Source organism: Carettochelys insculpta, chromosome 14, assembly GCF_033958435.1.
Source record: "Carettochelys insculpta isolate YL-2023 chromosome 14, ASM3395843v1, whole genome shotgun sequence".
NCBI lineage: Eukaryota > Metazoa > Chordata > Testudines > Carettochelyidae > Carettochelys > Carettochelys insculpta.
Window position 1 is genome coordinate 8749446 of NC_134150.1, and position 13686 is coordinate 8763131.

The window sequence follows — 13686 nt, forward strand, 5'->3', positions numbered from 1 at the left end:
CAATTTGTCTACTGATCAGTGGCCCTGATGTGAAAAAGTTTCCCCACCATTGGCCTAGATCATCAGAGAGCAGAGTATTATTGCCCATGAGGAGTCTAAATGAGGAGCATGCCTGAGAAACCAAGAGCTCAGAAAAATAATCAGTCACTGCCCAGGTGGCTTAGAAGCACAAAGAATTCAGCAGCTGGACTCAAATAGAGCACTCATGTCTACCCAGAGAGGAGGACTGTGCCATGTCATGAAACCGTACTAAAACAAAGACAGACATTTCAGATGGCTAACTCACTCCAACCTCGTGAATGGAAAACAAATGTAATTACCTCATTTGTCCTATATATAAGGAGATTCTTACTTTCCTGCACTTAATTGCTTCCTGCTCAGAGTTAGATTTCCTTGGCTTAATGTCTATTGCTAGATAGAGACACCTTAAAAGGACCACCTAACTAATCCAACTTACTTTGCTATTACAGGAATAGTGACTGCCTCAGAGATCGCTTTGATCACTTCACAGTGGACAGGATGTTGAGGCCTCTCCTCTTTCTTCCTTTGCAACACAGAAAGAAAAAGACAAGATTTCAAGTGGAAACTGTACATAAGAAAACTCTTAGCAGACAAGTTCAGTTCTGTGGTGACAAATCTAGTCAGTCTCAGTTTATGATCATACGCAGAATGTAACCCTATATGCAGGTATAAACGCCTGTTTCACAGCAAACAGCTCTGCTATGTCTACACGTGCACAAAACGTTGAAATAAGTGGCCCTCTTTCAAAAGAATGGCAGGAGTGTCCACACATGCAATGCCTTCTTTCAAAAGAAAATAAAAAGAACGCGATGCAGATGTCGAAATCCGAACTCCACTCCTGTATCAAGAAGATTACCCACTTTCGAAAAACTAAATCGAAAGAGTACATGTGTAGATGCTCCACATCTCGCTTTTTCGAAAGAGGTGTCCACCATGGCACCTGTCAGCTGGAGTGCAGGGCTGCTCCAGCTAGCAGCAGTGGGGCTCTATGGTCCCTGTGTCTGGTCACCTTAAGGCAGCATGCATACAGGAACCCCATGGCAGGAAGCAAACAGCATGCTAGGACCAGCCCCAGCATGAGCTCCAGCTACACGCTCTGAGCAATGTGGCAATGGCCAGCATACAGCCCCCGCATGAGCCCCAGGGACCTCCCCCCCGAGCCCTTGCAGGGCTCCCAGGGTTCTGGGGGGGGAAGGGCCCTCTCCTGGATGGAATGGAAGCTGTGGGACCTCCTGGGTCTCTGGAAAGAGGAGGTGGTCTTCCATGGGATCGGCATCAAGAAGCAAAACACCACAGCATTCACCTGCCTGGCCCGGGGCCTCCTCACACGGGGCCACCCTGAATGTATGGCAGAACAGGTACACAGTAAAGTGAAGGAACTGCGGTAGGGCTATGCCTGGGCCTGGGACCAAGTCATCCTCTCCCCGACCCTATTTGTGGGAGCTCCAGGGCATCCTGGGGCCACGGGACAGCTCTCCGCCCTGGAGGTCCTGGACACATCGGCAGATGAGCCGCACCCAGAGGTGAGGAGCAGCCTGGACCAAGGATCCAGGAGGCCATGAGACCATTGTGTGGTCAAGCAAGGAAGAGGACCTGACCATCTAGATCCACTCCCACTCATCCAGCCAGGCATCCCTGGAAGTTGCTGAGGGACTCTCCAGTATGTACGTGACAGGGTGTGCACCCTGGTCGGTGGGGTTGGGGCAATGCACTGGCCAGCTGGACACACACAGGACCAGTGGTCCCAGGCCACACACATGCCAGCCCACCTTGATACATGGCACCCATGGCGTCCCACCAATGATGGTCAGCACCCGCCCCCAATGGACAGCTGCATGAGGGGTGGCAGCTGGTCAGTGCTGGACAGCACCCAGGGACTACACATCATGGGCTGGAAAAGGCCACCCATCTGAGAATCCCCCTAGCTGCTGTGCCATCAGATGGGATGCCCAGCCCGCGGGGAGGGGGCAAGTGCTCCAGGAGGGGGGGTGACATGGCCAGATCCCCCGGGGCCATAGTACGTTAATGACACACTGTCCCCCTCTCCATAGAGCTGCAACATCTGTGGGCTGGGAGAGCCCACCTGCAGATGTCGAGGGCAGCCAGGCTCCCATCCCATGCCACACGCCATTGAGGCCACAGCTGGAGGGCCCCCCACCAGGCTAAGGAGGACCCAGCCAGCCACTGCCAGGTCAAGGTGGCCAAGCGGCACCTGCTGCTCGCGAAGGCTGAGTTGGAGTGGCAGAGGGCAGTGTGGGAGAGGCTGCTGAACGCTTTGGAGGGCACTGGCATGATGCTCCAGAAGCATGTAGCCAATGCTGCCTGCCTCCCGGCCCCCCCACTGGCCCCCACCAAGCCGCTCCCACTGAGCCTGCTTCCACTGCCCCTGCCGAGTCCCTCCCGCAGCCTTACCCGCCCCCTCCCTGCCCTGCTGGAGACCCACTCCCGGGGAGGCAAAAGATCCCAGGGCCAATGGGGCTCGCAGCCCTCCACTCCAGCCCTGGAATGAGCTCTCCCTCCAGGTTCAGAGTTCCCCTCCCCTCCCAGTTAGGTACTCACCCGCCCCCTCCACACAACGTCCCCCTCACCCCTACATAGTTGCACATACCGTTAAGTTGTTGATAAATGTTTATTTACCATACACCCCTTCATGCTGTGCTCCTCGGGAAGGATTGTGGGTGGCGGGTGTGGTGCTGGTGGGGGCTGTGGCGGGGGTGGAGGTGGGTACGGTAGGGATGGCTTAAGAGCATGGGGGGTGGGGGTGGGTGCAGGTCACAGGTGTCCATCCGCAAAGGCCTGCCTGAGGGCCTCCCTAATGCGGAGGCCGTCCTGGTGGGCCATTGGGATGGGGGCGGCACCTGGCTGCTCTTAACTGGTGCTGGCTGCCTTGCTCCTCCCCTGCACATCGGCCTCCCCCTTACCCTCCACAGTGTTGTGGAGGATGCAAGAGGCCCCATCACCTGGGGTACATTGAAGACCCTGACCTCCAACCGTGTGTGGAGGCACCTCCAACGCCCCTTAAGGCACCCAAAGGCCCACTCCACAACATTGTGGGCGTGGCTGAGGCACTGCTTGAACACCTCCTGGGCTGGGTTGAGGTGTCACATGTATGGCTGCTGGAGCCATGGCTGGAGGGAGTAGACCACATATGCCACCGTGCAGAGCAGCATGGTGATGTCTCCCTGGACTGGGATCTCCTGTTGGGGGATGAACGTGCTGGCCCCCATGTGCTGGCAGAGCCCAGAGTTCTGGAAGACCCAGGCGTCGTGGGTGCGACAGGCCCAGCCCATGTAGATGTCTGTGAACCAGCCCTTAGTGTCCACCAGGGCCTGGAGAACCACTGAATGGTAGCCCTTTGTGTTGACATACTGGCTGGCGATGTACCCTGTGCAGCACCATCACATTGATGGTTCTGACAACCTGCATGGTGGGATGGGGGATGTGTGCTCCCATGAGGGTGGGGAGGGCTGACCCCCCCCGGCTTCTGGCCTGCCCCGTCCTGGCCTGTCTCCTGCCCCCTGCCTGCCTGGCAACTCCACACCTGCCCCCTTACAGACAGCCCCCTGCCTGCCTGGCCCCTGCAGCCATGCGTTCCCCTCGCCCCGTCCTCCCCACCCGCATGTAGGATGCACATGACCCAGGCCTGCCTTACCTCCATCAGTGCAGCCCTATTGGTGGCTTTGCTCACCCCAAACTGTTATCCCTCAGAGCAGTAGGAGTCTGGGGTGACCAGTTTCCAGGTGGTGATTGCAACCTGATTCTCCAGAATGAGAGCGTGCCACTTGCAGATGTCGTGGTGCCAAAGTGCAGGGTTGAGCCAGTGGCAGATCTCCTTGAAGGTCTTCCTCGATATGCAGAAGTTCCACCACCGCCTATCGTCATTCCACTCCCCCAGCACCAGGTGGTCCCACCAGTCAGTGCTGCTGGGGCAGCTCCCAAGGCACAAGGGCACCCGGTGGGACCCCAGCGGTGTCCTGGGCATGGGGGGCCCACTGCCCCGAGGACACTGCTCAGCCACTCAAATAGCTGGCGGGGGGTCTCCAGGATGAGGGTGTCCTCCTGCCGGAGCTGCTCCTGAGACTACATCCTGGAGCACGAGTGGGCTCTGCCAGGCTGGGGACAGCTGGGCAGCACTCAGATCGTGCGGGGTTCAGGGAGGGGCCCTTTCTGGGAGAGGCTGGCTATGGCTCTGGAAGGGTTTGTTGGCCATGAGACCCTGTCCACGGTGTTTCCTGACTCCCTTCTTTCGAAAGAGAGCTTGGAGCTGTGTGGACGCTCCCTTTCGAAAGACCATGGTATCCCTTTGAAACAGCAGATCGATCTATTGATCCACGATTAGCGTGCAGTCACTCCCTTTCGACAGCCGCTATTTCAACTTCCACATGTCGATTTTCACCCTTTTGAAGAGATGCTCATCACATGTAAGCCCAGCTCTCATGAAAAATATTGCTATTTTGATTCCGACAGTTGAATCATATAAGCCGCGTCTACATATACACGCTACTTCGAAGTAGTGGTGCCAACTTTGAAATAGCGCCCGTCACGGCTACACGTGTTGGGTGCTATTTCGAAGTTAACATCGACGTTAGGCGGCGAGACGTCGAAGTCGCTAACCCCATAAGGGGATGGGAATAGCGCCCTACTTCGACATTCAACGTCGAAGTAGGGAATGTGTAGTCGTTGCGCGTCCTGCAACATCGAAATTGCGGGGTCCTCCATGGCGGCCATCAGCTGAGGGGTTGAGAGACGCTCTCTCTAGCCCCTCAGCTCAATGGTGGCCGCGTGGAGCAGCCCCTTAAAGCTCCACGCCCCCTGCCTTCCTGTGCAGGAAGCTGAGAGAGCGTGCAGGCACCAGCAGTAACACGTGGCTAGCCTGCACACTCCTCTGCAGCCAGAAGAACCCCCCAGCGCTGTGATGGCTGCCCCCCCGCCCCTCCAGGGGACCCCCCCCCCAAGGGGAGCCAGGGCTCACAGCCCAGCAGCCAGGCAGGGAAGCGGCAGCGGGGCCCCTCCTGGACAGAGGCCGAGCTTCGGGACCTGCTGGGGCTCTGGAGTGAGGAGGAGGTGCTCCAGGTAATGGGGAGCAAGAGGCGGAACGCGGATGCGTTCGCTCGGCTGGTCGAGGGCCTGGCCGCCCGGGGTCACCCTACCCGCACTCCGGATCATGTATGCAGTAAAGTGAAGGAGCTGTGGCAGGGTTACGCCCGGGCCCGGGATGCAGCCGGCCGATCTGGGGCCGCCCCCGTCACTTGCCCCTTTTACAGGGAGTTCAGGGCCATCCTGGGCCCCCGGCACACCTCCTCCCCTCTGGCCACTCTTGATACCTTGGCTGAGGAGCCCCATCAGGCCCCGGAGGCGGAGTCCGCCCCGGAGGCAAGTCCCGCACCCTGGGGGCCCCCCCAGGAGCCCACTCCCGGGGCACCGGAGGAGGAGGAGGGGGAGAGGGACTCCTCCTCCAGTGACGCCGGCCTCCACATCATACTCCCATCCAGGAACTCCAGCCGGGCGTCCGCCCCCCGGGTGTCCCCCGACCGTGGGAGTGGACCGTCAGGTATGTACCCACCCGGTGCACACCCCCGGGGTTGAGTGGCGGGGGTAATAGATATGGCCAGGGCCCTCCACATGCCCAGATGACCATGGCCCCAAGGACAGCAGTGGCATGTCCCTCACAGGAGTGCATGAGCCCCTGCCCCCCCCAGCACGACAGTGCCATGCCCCATCCCCGGGGCTGGGGGGAGCGGAACCTCTAGGGTCCCCTGGGGGGAGGGGGTCGGACACCCAGCAGCAGCAGCAGCATGTGATGGAGTGGGGGGAGTGCAAATGCGAGACTCAGGCTAGATATGAGAAACAAGCTGAATAGCTCCCATTGGCTAAGGATGATCCTGGGGCTACAACTGGCAGGTCACACCTCCGCCCTGAACAAAGAGGAGGGAGGAGCCGAGCTGGGTTTGAATCGGGGGCGGCAGTTAGAGGCTAGGGGAAGGGAGAGCTAGAAGGTAGCCAGCCTGAGGAGGGAGAAAGCTACACCCCAGAGGGGCACCCCTCGGGGTCTTCTCCCCAGGACGGGTTGGAAGGACCATCTCTGACTGCTGTACTGTCGCTTCTGTGAGAAACTGGGCATCTGTTGCCTAATAAACCTCCTGTCGTACCTGCTGAGTGAGAGTCACTCCTGCCAGCGGACGGGGTGCAGTGCAGGGGGACCCCAGAACCCCATCACAGCAGCATCTCCCGGGGATGGGGAACCTGCAGCACAGGGGTGGGGGGACAAGGGCCACGGCTCGGGGCCCACACTAACAGCTGTCTCCACTCTTCTTCCCCTCCTCCTGTGTTCCGCAGCTGCACCATCGGAAGGACCGGAGAGCGCCAGCGAGGCGTCAGTGGTCCCGGAAAGCCCTCCAGGGCCATCACTCCAGGCCAGCCCCTCAGCGGAGCACCGACTGGCCCCACGGCGGGGAAGACAGTGGACGCAGCACCACCAGGCGACGGCGACGGACCCCCAGCTGCTGGCCCTCCACCGTCGGCAGCTGGAGGTTGCCGAGCAGCGGCTGCGGGTGGAGGAATGCCGCCTCCACCTGCAGGAGCGGGCGCTGGCCTGGCGCCAGGAGGCATGGGGGGCCTACATGCGGACCCTCAACCGCATCGCGGACTCCCTGGCCCCCCAGGCCGCGCCAGCTGCTGCAGTGCCCGCCCTGCCTGCTCCACCCGCTGCGCCGTCCGCCGTCGCACCGCCACCCGCCACCGAGGGCCATTACGCCGAGGGGGACCCGGGGCCAGCTGACACTCGCCGGCCGTATCTCCCGGTCTGCCCGGCCCCCAGCCATCCCCGGCCAGGGCAGCGGCCGAGGCGGGGATCCCGGCCGCCCACCCCCAGCGCTGGTCTGTAGGGGCGTGGGGACCAGGACGTGGCCCCCCCCCTTTGTATATATTCCCCCCAGTTTATTGTTCTTTTCTTGTAAATAGTTTGCATTTGTGACCCATTACTATGCTGATCCTTAGCCCCCCATGTAAATAGTTCTCCCCTTCCTTGTCTTCCCCTTTCATGTTATCCCGATTTTTATAATGTATATATATTTATCAGTTTGATTTCCCCTGTACATAGTTTGTCTGGTTCAGAATAATAATAATAATAATAATAATAATAATAATAATTAGAGTAGTAGTAAAGAGGTTTGATTTGACAAACAACTGTCTGTTTTTATTTTTACAAGAAAAGTAGCGGGGCGTGCTCTTGGGTGCTCTGTGGTGTGGGCGTAGGGGCAGGGAGTGTGGTGGAGGATGGGGGGGTGCAGTGGGGGCCTGCCAGCATTCACCCCGCGGCCTCGTCGAACTGGGCCCGCAGGGCCTCCCGGACCCGGGTCCCTTCGGAGTCCACCTGGTGACCGGGGGCAGCGGGTGGCTGCACATCGGCCCTGCCGGCCTCCACAGCCCAGCCGTGAAAGAAGGCCTCCCCCTTGCTCTCCACCAGGTTGTGTAGGGCGCTGCACGCACCCACAATCTGGGGGATGTTGGTGAGGCCCACATCAAGGTGGGTGAGGAGACACCTCCAGCGCCCTTTGAGGCGCCCAAATGTGCACTCCACCACCTGGCGCGCGTGGTTCAGGTGCTGGTTGAAGCGCTCCTGGCTGGCAGAGAGATGGCCCGTGTAGGGGTGCACGAGCCAGGGCCGGAGGGGGTATGCCGCATCTGCGATGATGCACAGGGGCATGGTGGTGTCCCCCACAGGGATCTCCCGCTGGGGGATGTAGGTCCCCGCCTCCAGCCGGCGGCACAGGCCCGAGTTCTGGAATACCCGGGCGTCGTGGGTGCTGCCAGGCCAGCCCACATAAATGTCCTGGAAATGGCCCCGGCTATCCACCAAGGCCTGGAGGACCACTGAGTGGTAGCCCTTCCAGTTTATGTAGCGTCCTCTACTGCGCTCTGGGGCGCGGATGGGGATGTGAGTCCCATCCAGAGCCCCGAAGCAATTGGGGAAGCCCAGGGTGGCAAAGCCTGCGATGGTGGCATCTGGGTCCCCAAGCCTCACGACCCTGTGGAGGAGCAGGGCGTTGATGGTGTGGATGACCTGCAGGGGAAGCACATGGGAGAGCACCAATGAGGGGTGTGCAGGGTGTGTCTGGCCCTCCCCTCCCCTCCCCTCCCTTGCCAGGGCCCCCCTCCCCTCCCCTGCCAGGGCTGCCTCTCCCCCCTCCCCCCGTGGGTCCTCTTACCTCCATGAGGACAGCCCCGACGGTGGCCTTGCCCATGCCAAACTGCTGGCCCACGGATCGGTAGTTGTCTGGAGTGGTCAGCTTCCAGACAGCGATGCCGACCCGCTTCTCGATGCTGAGGGCATGCCGCATGGCGGTGTCCTGGTGCCTCAGTGCGGGGGTGAGCCACTGGCATAGCTCCAGAAATGTCTGCGGGCTCATCCGAAAGTTCTGGAGCCAGCGGTCGTCGTCCCACTCTCCGAGCACCAGCTGCTCCCACCAGTCGGTGCTGGTGGGGTAGCTCCACAGCCGGCGGCGTGTGCGGCGGGGGGTGGGGGGGGGCGGCAGGGTGCTGCAGGGTTGGGGGTTGAGTCCTCCTCCCCTGCGGGCAGCTCCTCCTCTGTGGCAAAGATGTGCTCAGCTGCCTCCTGCATGGCATCAAGCAGGGCAAGCACTGCTCCTGCAGGGGCGGCTGTGTGGACCTCTGGCTGCTGCTGCTGCTGCTGCTGCTGGGGGTCCATGACTGCGTTGCTCGAGGTGTGTGTGCCTATGGCTCTGCAGGCTGCGTGCTGTGCAGGCTGCGTGTGTCTGGGAGGGGCCCTTTAAGGGAGCGGCTAGCTGTTGCCCCGGAAGCGCTAGTCCGCCCTGTGACCCTGTCTGCAGCTGTTCCTGGCACCCTTATTTCGATGTGTGCTACTTTGGCGTGTAGACGTTCCCTCGCAGCGCCTATTTCGATGTGGTGCTGCGCAACGTCGACGTTCAACGTCGACGTTGCCAGCCCTGGAGGACGTGTAGACGTTATTTATCGAAATAGCCTATTTCGATGTCGCTACATCGAAATAAGCTACTTGGATGTAGCGTTCACGTGTAGACATAGCTATAATGTCTGGAGTGCCCAGTTATACACCTCGCACACCTGAGAATTAAAATCTAGCATCAACTATTTAAGTCCTTAATCTCAGAAAATTTTTGCCTCACATTTGGTCTTAAACTCCTAAATCTCTAAACTTCTGAATAAGAAACCTAATATAGTAAATTACTCAGGATCCAGCTCTCACTGAAATCAGAACCACTTCCTTGCTGCTGAACTAGACAAGGTGAAGTAAATTGGCTAGTTTATTGTGCTCTACCTGCCAACAACTAATAACAGTACGCATCATTTTTTTCCCACACAAGTGTATTTACCGTCCATGGACTGCAATGGCAGCAACACCAGTCTTTTCTATCCTCTTCACCAGCCTTACAGTGTCTTCGACCTTAAGAGAGAAAATATGGAATGCATGTTATTTTAGAGTCCTTCATCAAAAGATCATTATACAAACACATGCAGAAGAACTGTTCTCCCAAAGTATACACAATTCCTACATTACAACACTCAAACTCAGTATGAACATAACCATAATATAAGCTTTACTAAGAGAACTATTTATTTTGGCTGAAACAGGATTCCAGCCATTTTTAATATTTCCTTTAGAAGTTACAGTATAAAATCTTACTTGACTTTGGGCTTCAGTACCTTCCTGACCTTGGGCATACAACATTGAAATTATTTCCCCTCACTTGACTGGCAGATATGATTGCATTGAATATGCTGTAAATCATATATCTTGAATGTTAGAGATATCACTCGCATCTATTCATGTACGAAATATTCACCAAAATTTCCCTAGGATGTATGTTGAAAAATGCTACCCTATGACTGAATTTGTTAGTATCCATACATTATTAGTTGTCTCATGAAATAAAGGGGAAAAAAACAGCCCTATTCTTTCAAAGAGAAAATATAAGCCTATCAAAAGACTTATAAGACTATCAAAAGAATTCAGGACACTGACATCTTGTCCTGCTGTCAGAAAAAGCAAAGGATTTGTTTTCTCTTCAGCAGCTGGGTTAGTGGACTATGGTTCATCCAAAAGTAGAACCTCAGAGCTTAAAACACTAGAGTTAAAACTGACCAGATAATCACACACCTTTTTTAGAACTGAAAGTACACAATCAGGCAGCAGCAGAGATAAAAAAACAAAGCAGCAAAAACCCACTCAAATATAGTACATCATCGTGTTAACCATAAACTACTAAAAAAAGGGAAAGGAGCACTTTTTTTCTGCATTGTTGAAGTTTCAAAGCTATATTGAATTAATGGTCAGTTGTATACTTCCTGAAGAACAACCATAATGTTTTATTCAGAGTTACAAACAACATCCATTCTCTAAGTTTTCATGACTCTGAGGTTCTACAATAGGAAGCTCATCCTTACAGAGAAGCAGATGGCATAAAGGTAGGGACAGAAGCTCACTTGCCATTCTGTTGGAAGATATATGCTCGGCAAAAACTGGCTGAAACATAAGGAACAGAAACCATGATAGTAGTTCCAATGGAAAAGGGAACCTGCTAGCTCTTTGATGTAATAATGGGGCATGGGGAGTCATGGTGAACAATCAGCTGAAAATGAGCTCTAAGTGCCATTCAGTGGCCAAAAGGGCAAATGAGATTCTTTAACGCATAAACAAGGGAGTCTCAAGTGGAGATTTTTACCTCTGTATTTGGCATTGATACAACCCTGGCTGGAATACTACATCCACTTCTAGACCTCACAATTCAAGAACGATGTGGTAAATTGTTGATGGTTCAGAAAACGATCCCAAGAATGATTAAAGGATTAGAAAGCCCAGTTAACAGCGATAGGCTAAAGGAGCTTCTTCTATTTACTTTAATAAAGAGAAGGTTAAGAGCTGACATGATAATCTATAAACACCTACATGGGGTATAAATATTTAATCATGAGCTCTTCCAACTATCAGAAAAAGACATAACATAATCAATGGCTGGAATCTGAAGCTAAACAAATTCAGGATTGTTAACAGTGAGAGTAATTAATCATTAACAACATACCAAGGTTTGTGGTGGAATATCACTGACGGGGAGATTTTCCCACATTTGCCCTATGTGGATGAGCTGAATGTTGGAAAAGCCTCTCCCGACAGAGCTGTTGGCAAAAGATACGCAACCTGCAGTGCGCAATTTGCGTACCTTTTGCTGACAGTTCCCTGAGTCTAGACACAGCCACAGAGAAACTGGCCCAAACCACAGTACTTCAGCCACCTTGCTTCCCTGAGAAATTCACTGTCAGTTGCTTTGGGCTTGTCTATGTCCTATTGAGTCAATGTGCGGACACTCTCATTTCAGAATAAAAGTACATGTTTCTGTATATCAAGTCAATGGGTTAAAAATCAATTAAAACATGATTCTAATCTGGCTCCAAGGGTTAGTATTAGCTGGAACAAAGCACATTAAACCATGTTCTTACCAAAGGCAAGATTCGGATTTTGCAGGTCACTGGCTTACAAATTCCTTTAACCAAGGTACTCAGAATCTAAAGAAAGGCAGGGATAAATACTATTACACAAGCAAGATGACCTTGCTTTGTTGAACATTTAAACACATCTGTATGGAAAAATAAATAAATGCCCATAAATACAATGTTGCTTTTTACAATACATGTATTTAAATTACAGGTTTAATCTCTCTAGTCCAGCACCCTTAGGGACCTGACCAGTGAAGAATGGGAGAATTTGCCAGGCTATGGGACTTCAATATTTTCTAGCACATTACCAACACTTTCATTGCTTACTGGGCTCTCAGAATACATTTAGCTGTATATTAGAGCAAAATAACAGCACAGAATACTGAGCCAGGAATGGTGGCTGTAAACAAACTTTATGAGACCATAGGAAATTCAGCCACACCCACAATAAATGGTAATCTGATTAACTAAAACCATGCAGGCTTATGGATGCTGCCAGGCAAAAGAGTGCCAGATTACAGAGGTACTTAAGTATAAACTTAAACCAGATAAATATATTTATAATTAAATCAATGATGAGGTAATTTTATTTTATTTCCTCTTCTACTTACACCGGGTCTTAAAATAACATTTTCCCACACTACCATCTGCTGACCAGATTTAAGATTTGCTGGAGTGAAATTTCTACTACAGGTTGAACCTCACTAATTCAGACTTTGTGGAAAACCTTGCACAAAACAAGCAGAACAGGTCGCAGGACGGAGAAACTTTAAAGAGCTCTATGACATCCCACAGAAGCTAGCTGGATCACGGTCTACAGTGGAACAGCCAGTGCAGCACAAAGAGAGGCATGTGTTAACAAACCCATGTGAGTAGCTCAGCAGATGGAAGGACCACTTTGAAGAGCTAATGCACTGCCCTGCGCACAAGGAACCTCGGGAGTTACCACCTGCAAATACACCTCTGCAAATTAATAGCAACAGACCTACAAAAGAAGAAATCAGAAAACCCACTGCCCACCTAATGAGCGGAAAAGCACCTGGTCCAGACAGCATCCTTGAAAAAGAAATCAAGGCAGGTAGTGAGACATCAGTCAACATGATGTATAATCTGTTTCAGAAAATTTGGGAAACAGAGGAGATCCCAAAAGACTGGAAATATGGCTACCTTATTAAACTTCCAAAGAAAGGTAACCCGGAGAAATGCAAGAACTGGCGGTGTATCATGCTACTGTTTATTCCAGGAAAAGTAGAATGAAGACAGAAATTGATTGACAGCTCAGGGAAGAACAGGTCAGCTTCCAAAGTGAGAAATCTTGTACTGACCAAATAGCAATCCTCAGAGCAATCATAGAACACTCTCTTGATGGAACTCCCCCTTGTACATAACCTTCAAAGACTTTGAAAAGGTCTCCAATAGCATTGATAGAGACACTTTGTGGAAAATGCTGCAACACAGTGGCAGCCCATCCAAAATTATTAACCAGATCCATTCAGTGTATGAACCCTCAATATACCAAGTTATTCACAACAATGTCTTGATAATCCTTCAGCATACTCTCAGGAGTGTGACAAGGGTGCCTAGTGTCACCTTTCCTATTTCTGATCACAATGGACTGGATTATGAGCAGGACAACAGCCAGCCATCGGTGGGACATTCAGTGGACACTTTTCAAACAGCTAGAGGACACAGTGTAAGATAATTGAACAGCAACATGGAAGTGACACAAAAGAGATGCATACGCAAATCCAGGAGGTAACAGGAAGGAAAACATGTTCATCATCTGGCTGTCTGACGTCAAAGGATGGTAGTGTAATAATGGAAAAGGATAACATTTTGGAATGGTGGTCAGAATACATTTTAGAACTCGATGATGATGAGAGAGTGGAAAAGTTGAGTCCCTCTAAGAATGCAGATGGCCCACCTATACTCAAGGAAAAAGTAAGAAAAGCGCCTGGTCTGGACACACTCATGAGTGAGATGTTTGAAGCCGTAGAAGACTTTGGTATTGAAACAATTTTGAAACTCTTAAATGATATTTACAGTACAGGGCATATCCCAGAAGACTTATCAAGATCTGTTTTTATAGCCTTGCCGAAGAAACCATGTGCAACTGAATGTGAACAGCATAGGACAATCAGTCTCATGAGTCACATGACCAAAATTCTTTTGAAG

General features: G+C 53.0%; 1 protein-coding gene across 6 annotated transcripts in view; it reads right to left on the bottom strand.

Annotated features, from left to right (window-relative positions):
* The window catches only part of DUS2 (dihydrouridine synthase 2), a 133101-nt gene that overhangs the window by 43386 nt on the left and 76029 nt on the right, over positions 1–13686 (bottom strand). For all 6 annotated transcript variants that reach the window (XR_012647444.1, XM_075008538.1, XM_075008537.1 and 3 more), the window contains 3 exons: positions 11515–11580; positions 9393–9463; positions 458–544 (listed from right to left, as the gene is read on the bottom strand). Coding sequence is in view for 5 of the 6 variants with exons in the window: in XM_075008538.1 (XP_074864639.1) it covers positions 458–544; positions 9393–9463; positions 11515–11580 (224 nt within the window). In the remaining variant the exon portion in view is untranslated. The remainder of the gene's footprint in view (positions 1–457; positions 545–9392; positions 9464–11514; positions 11581–13686) is intronic.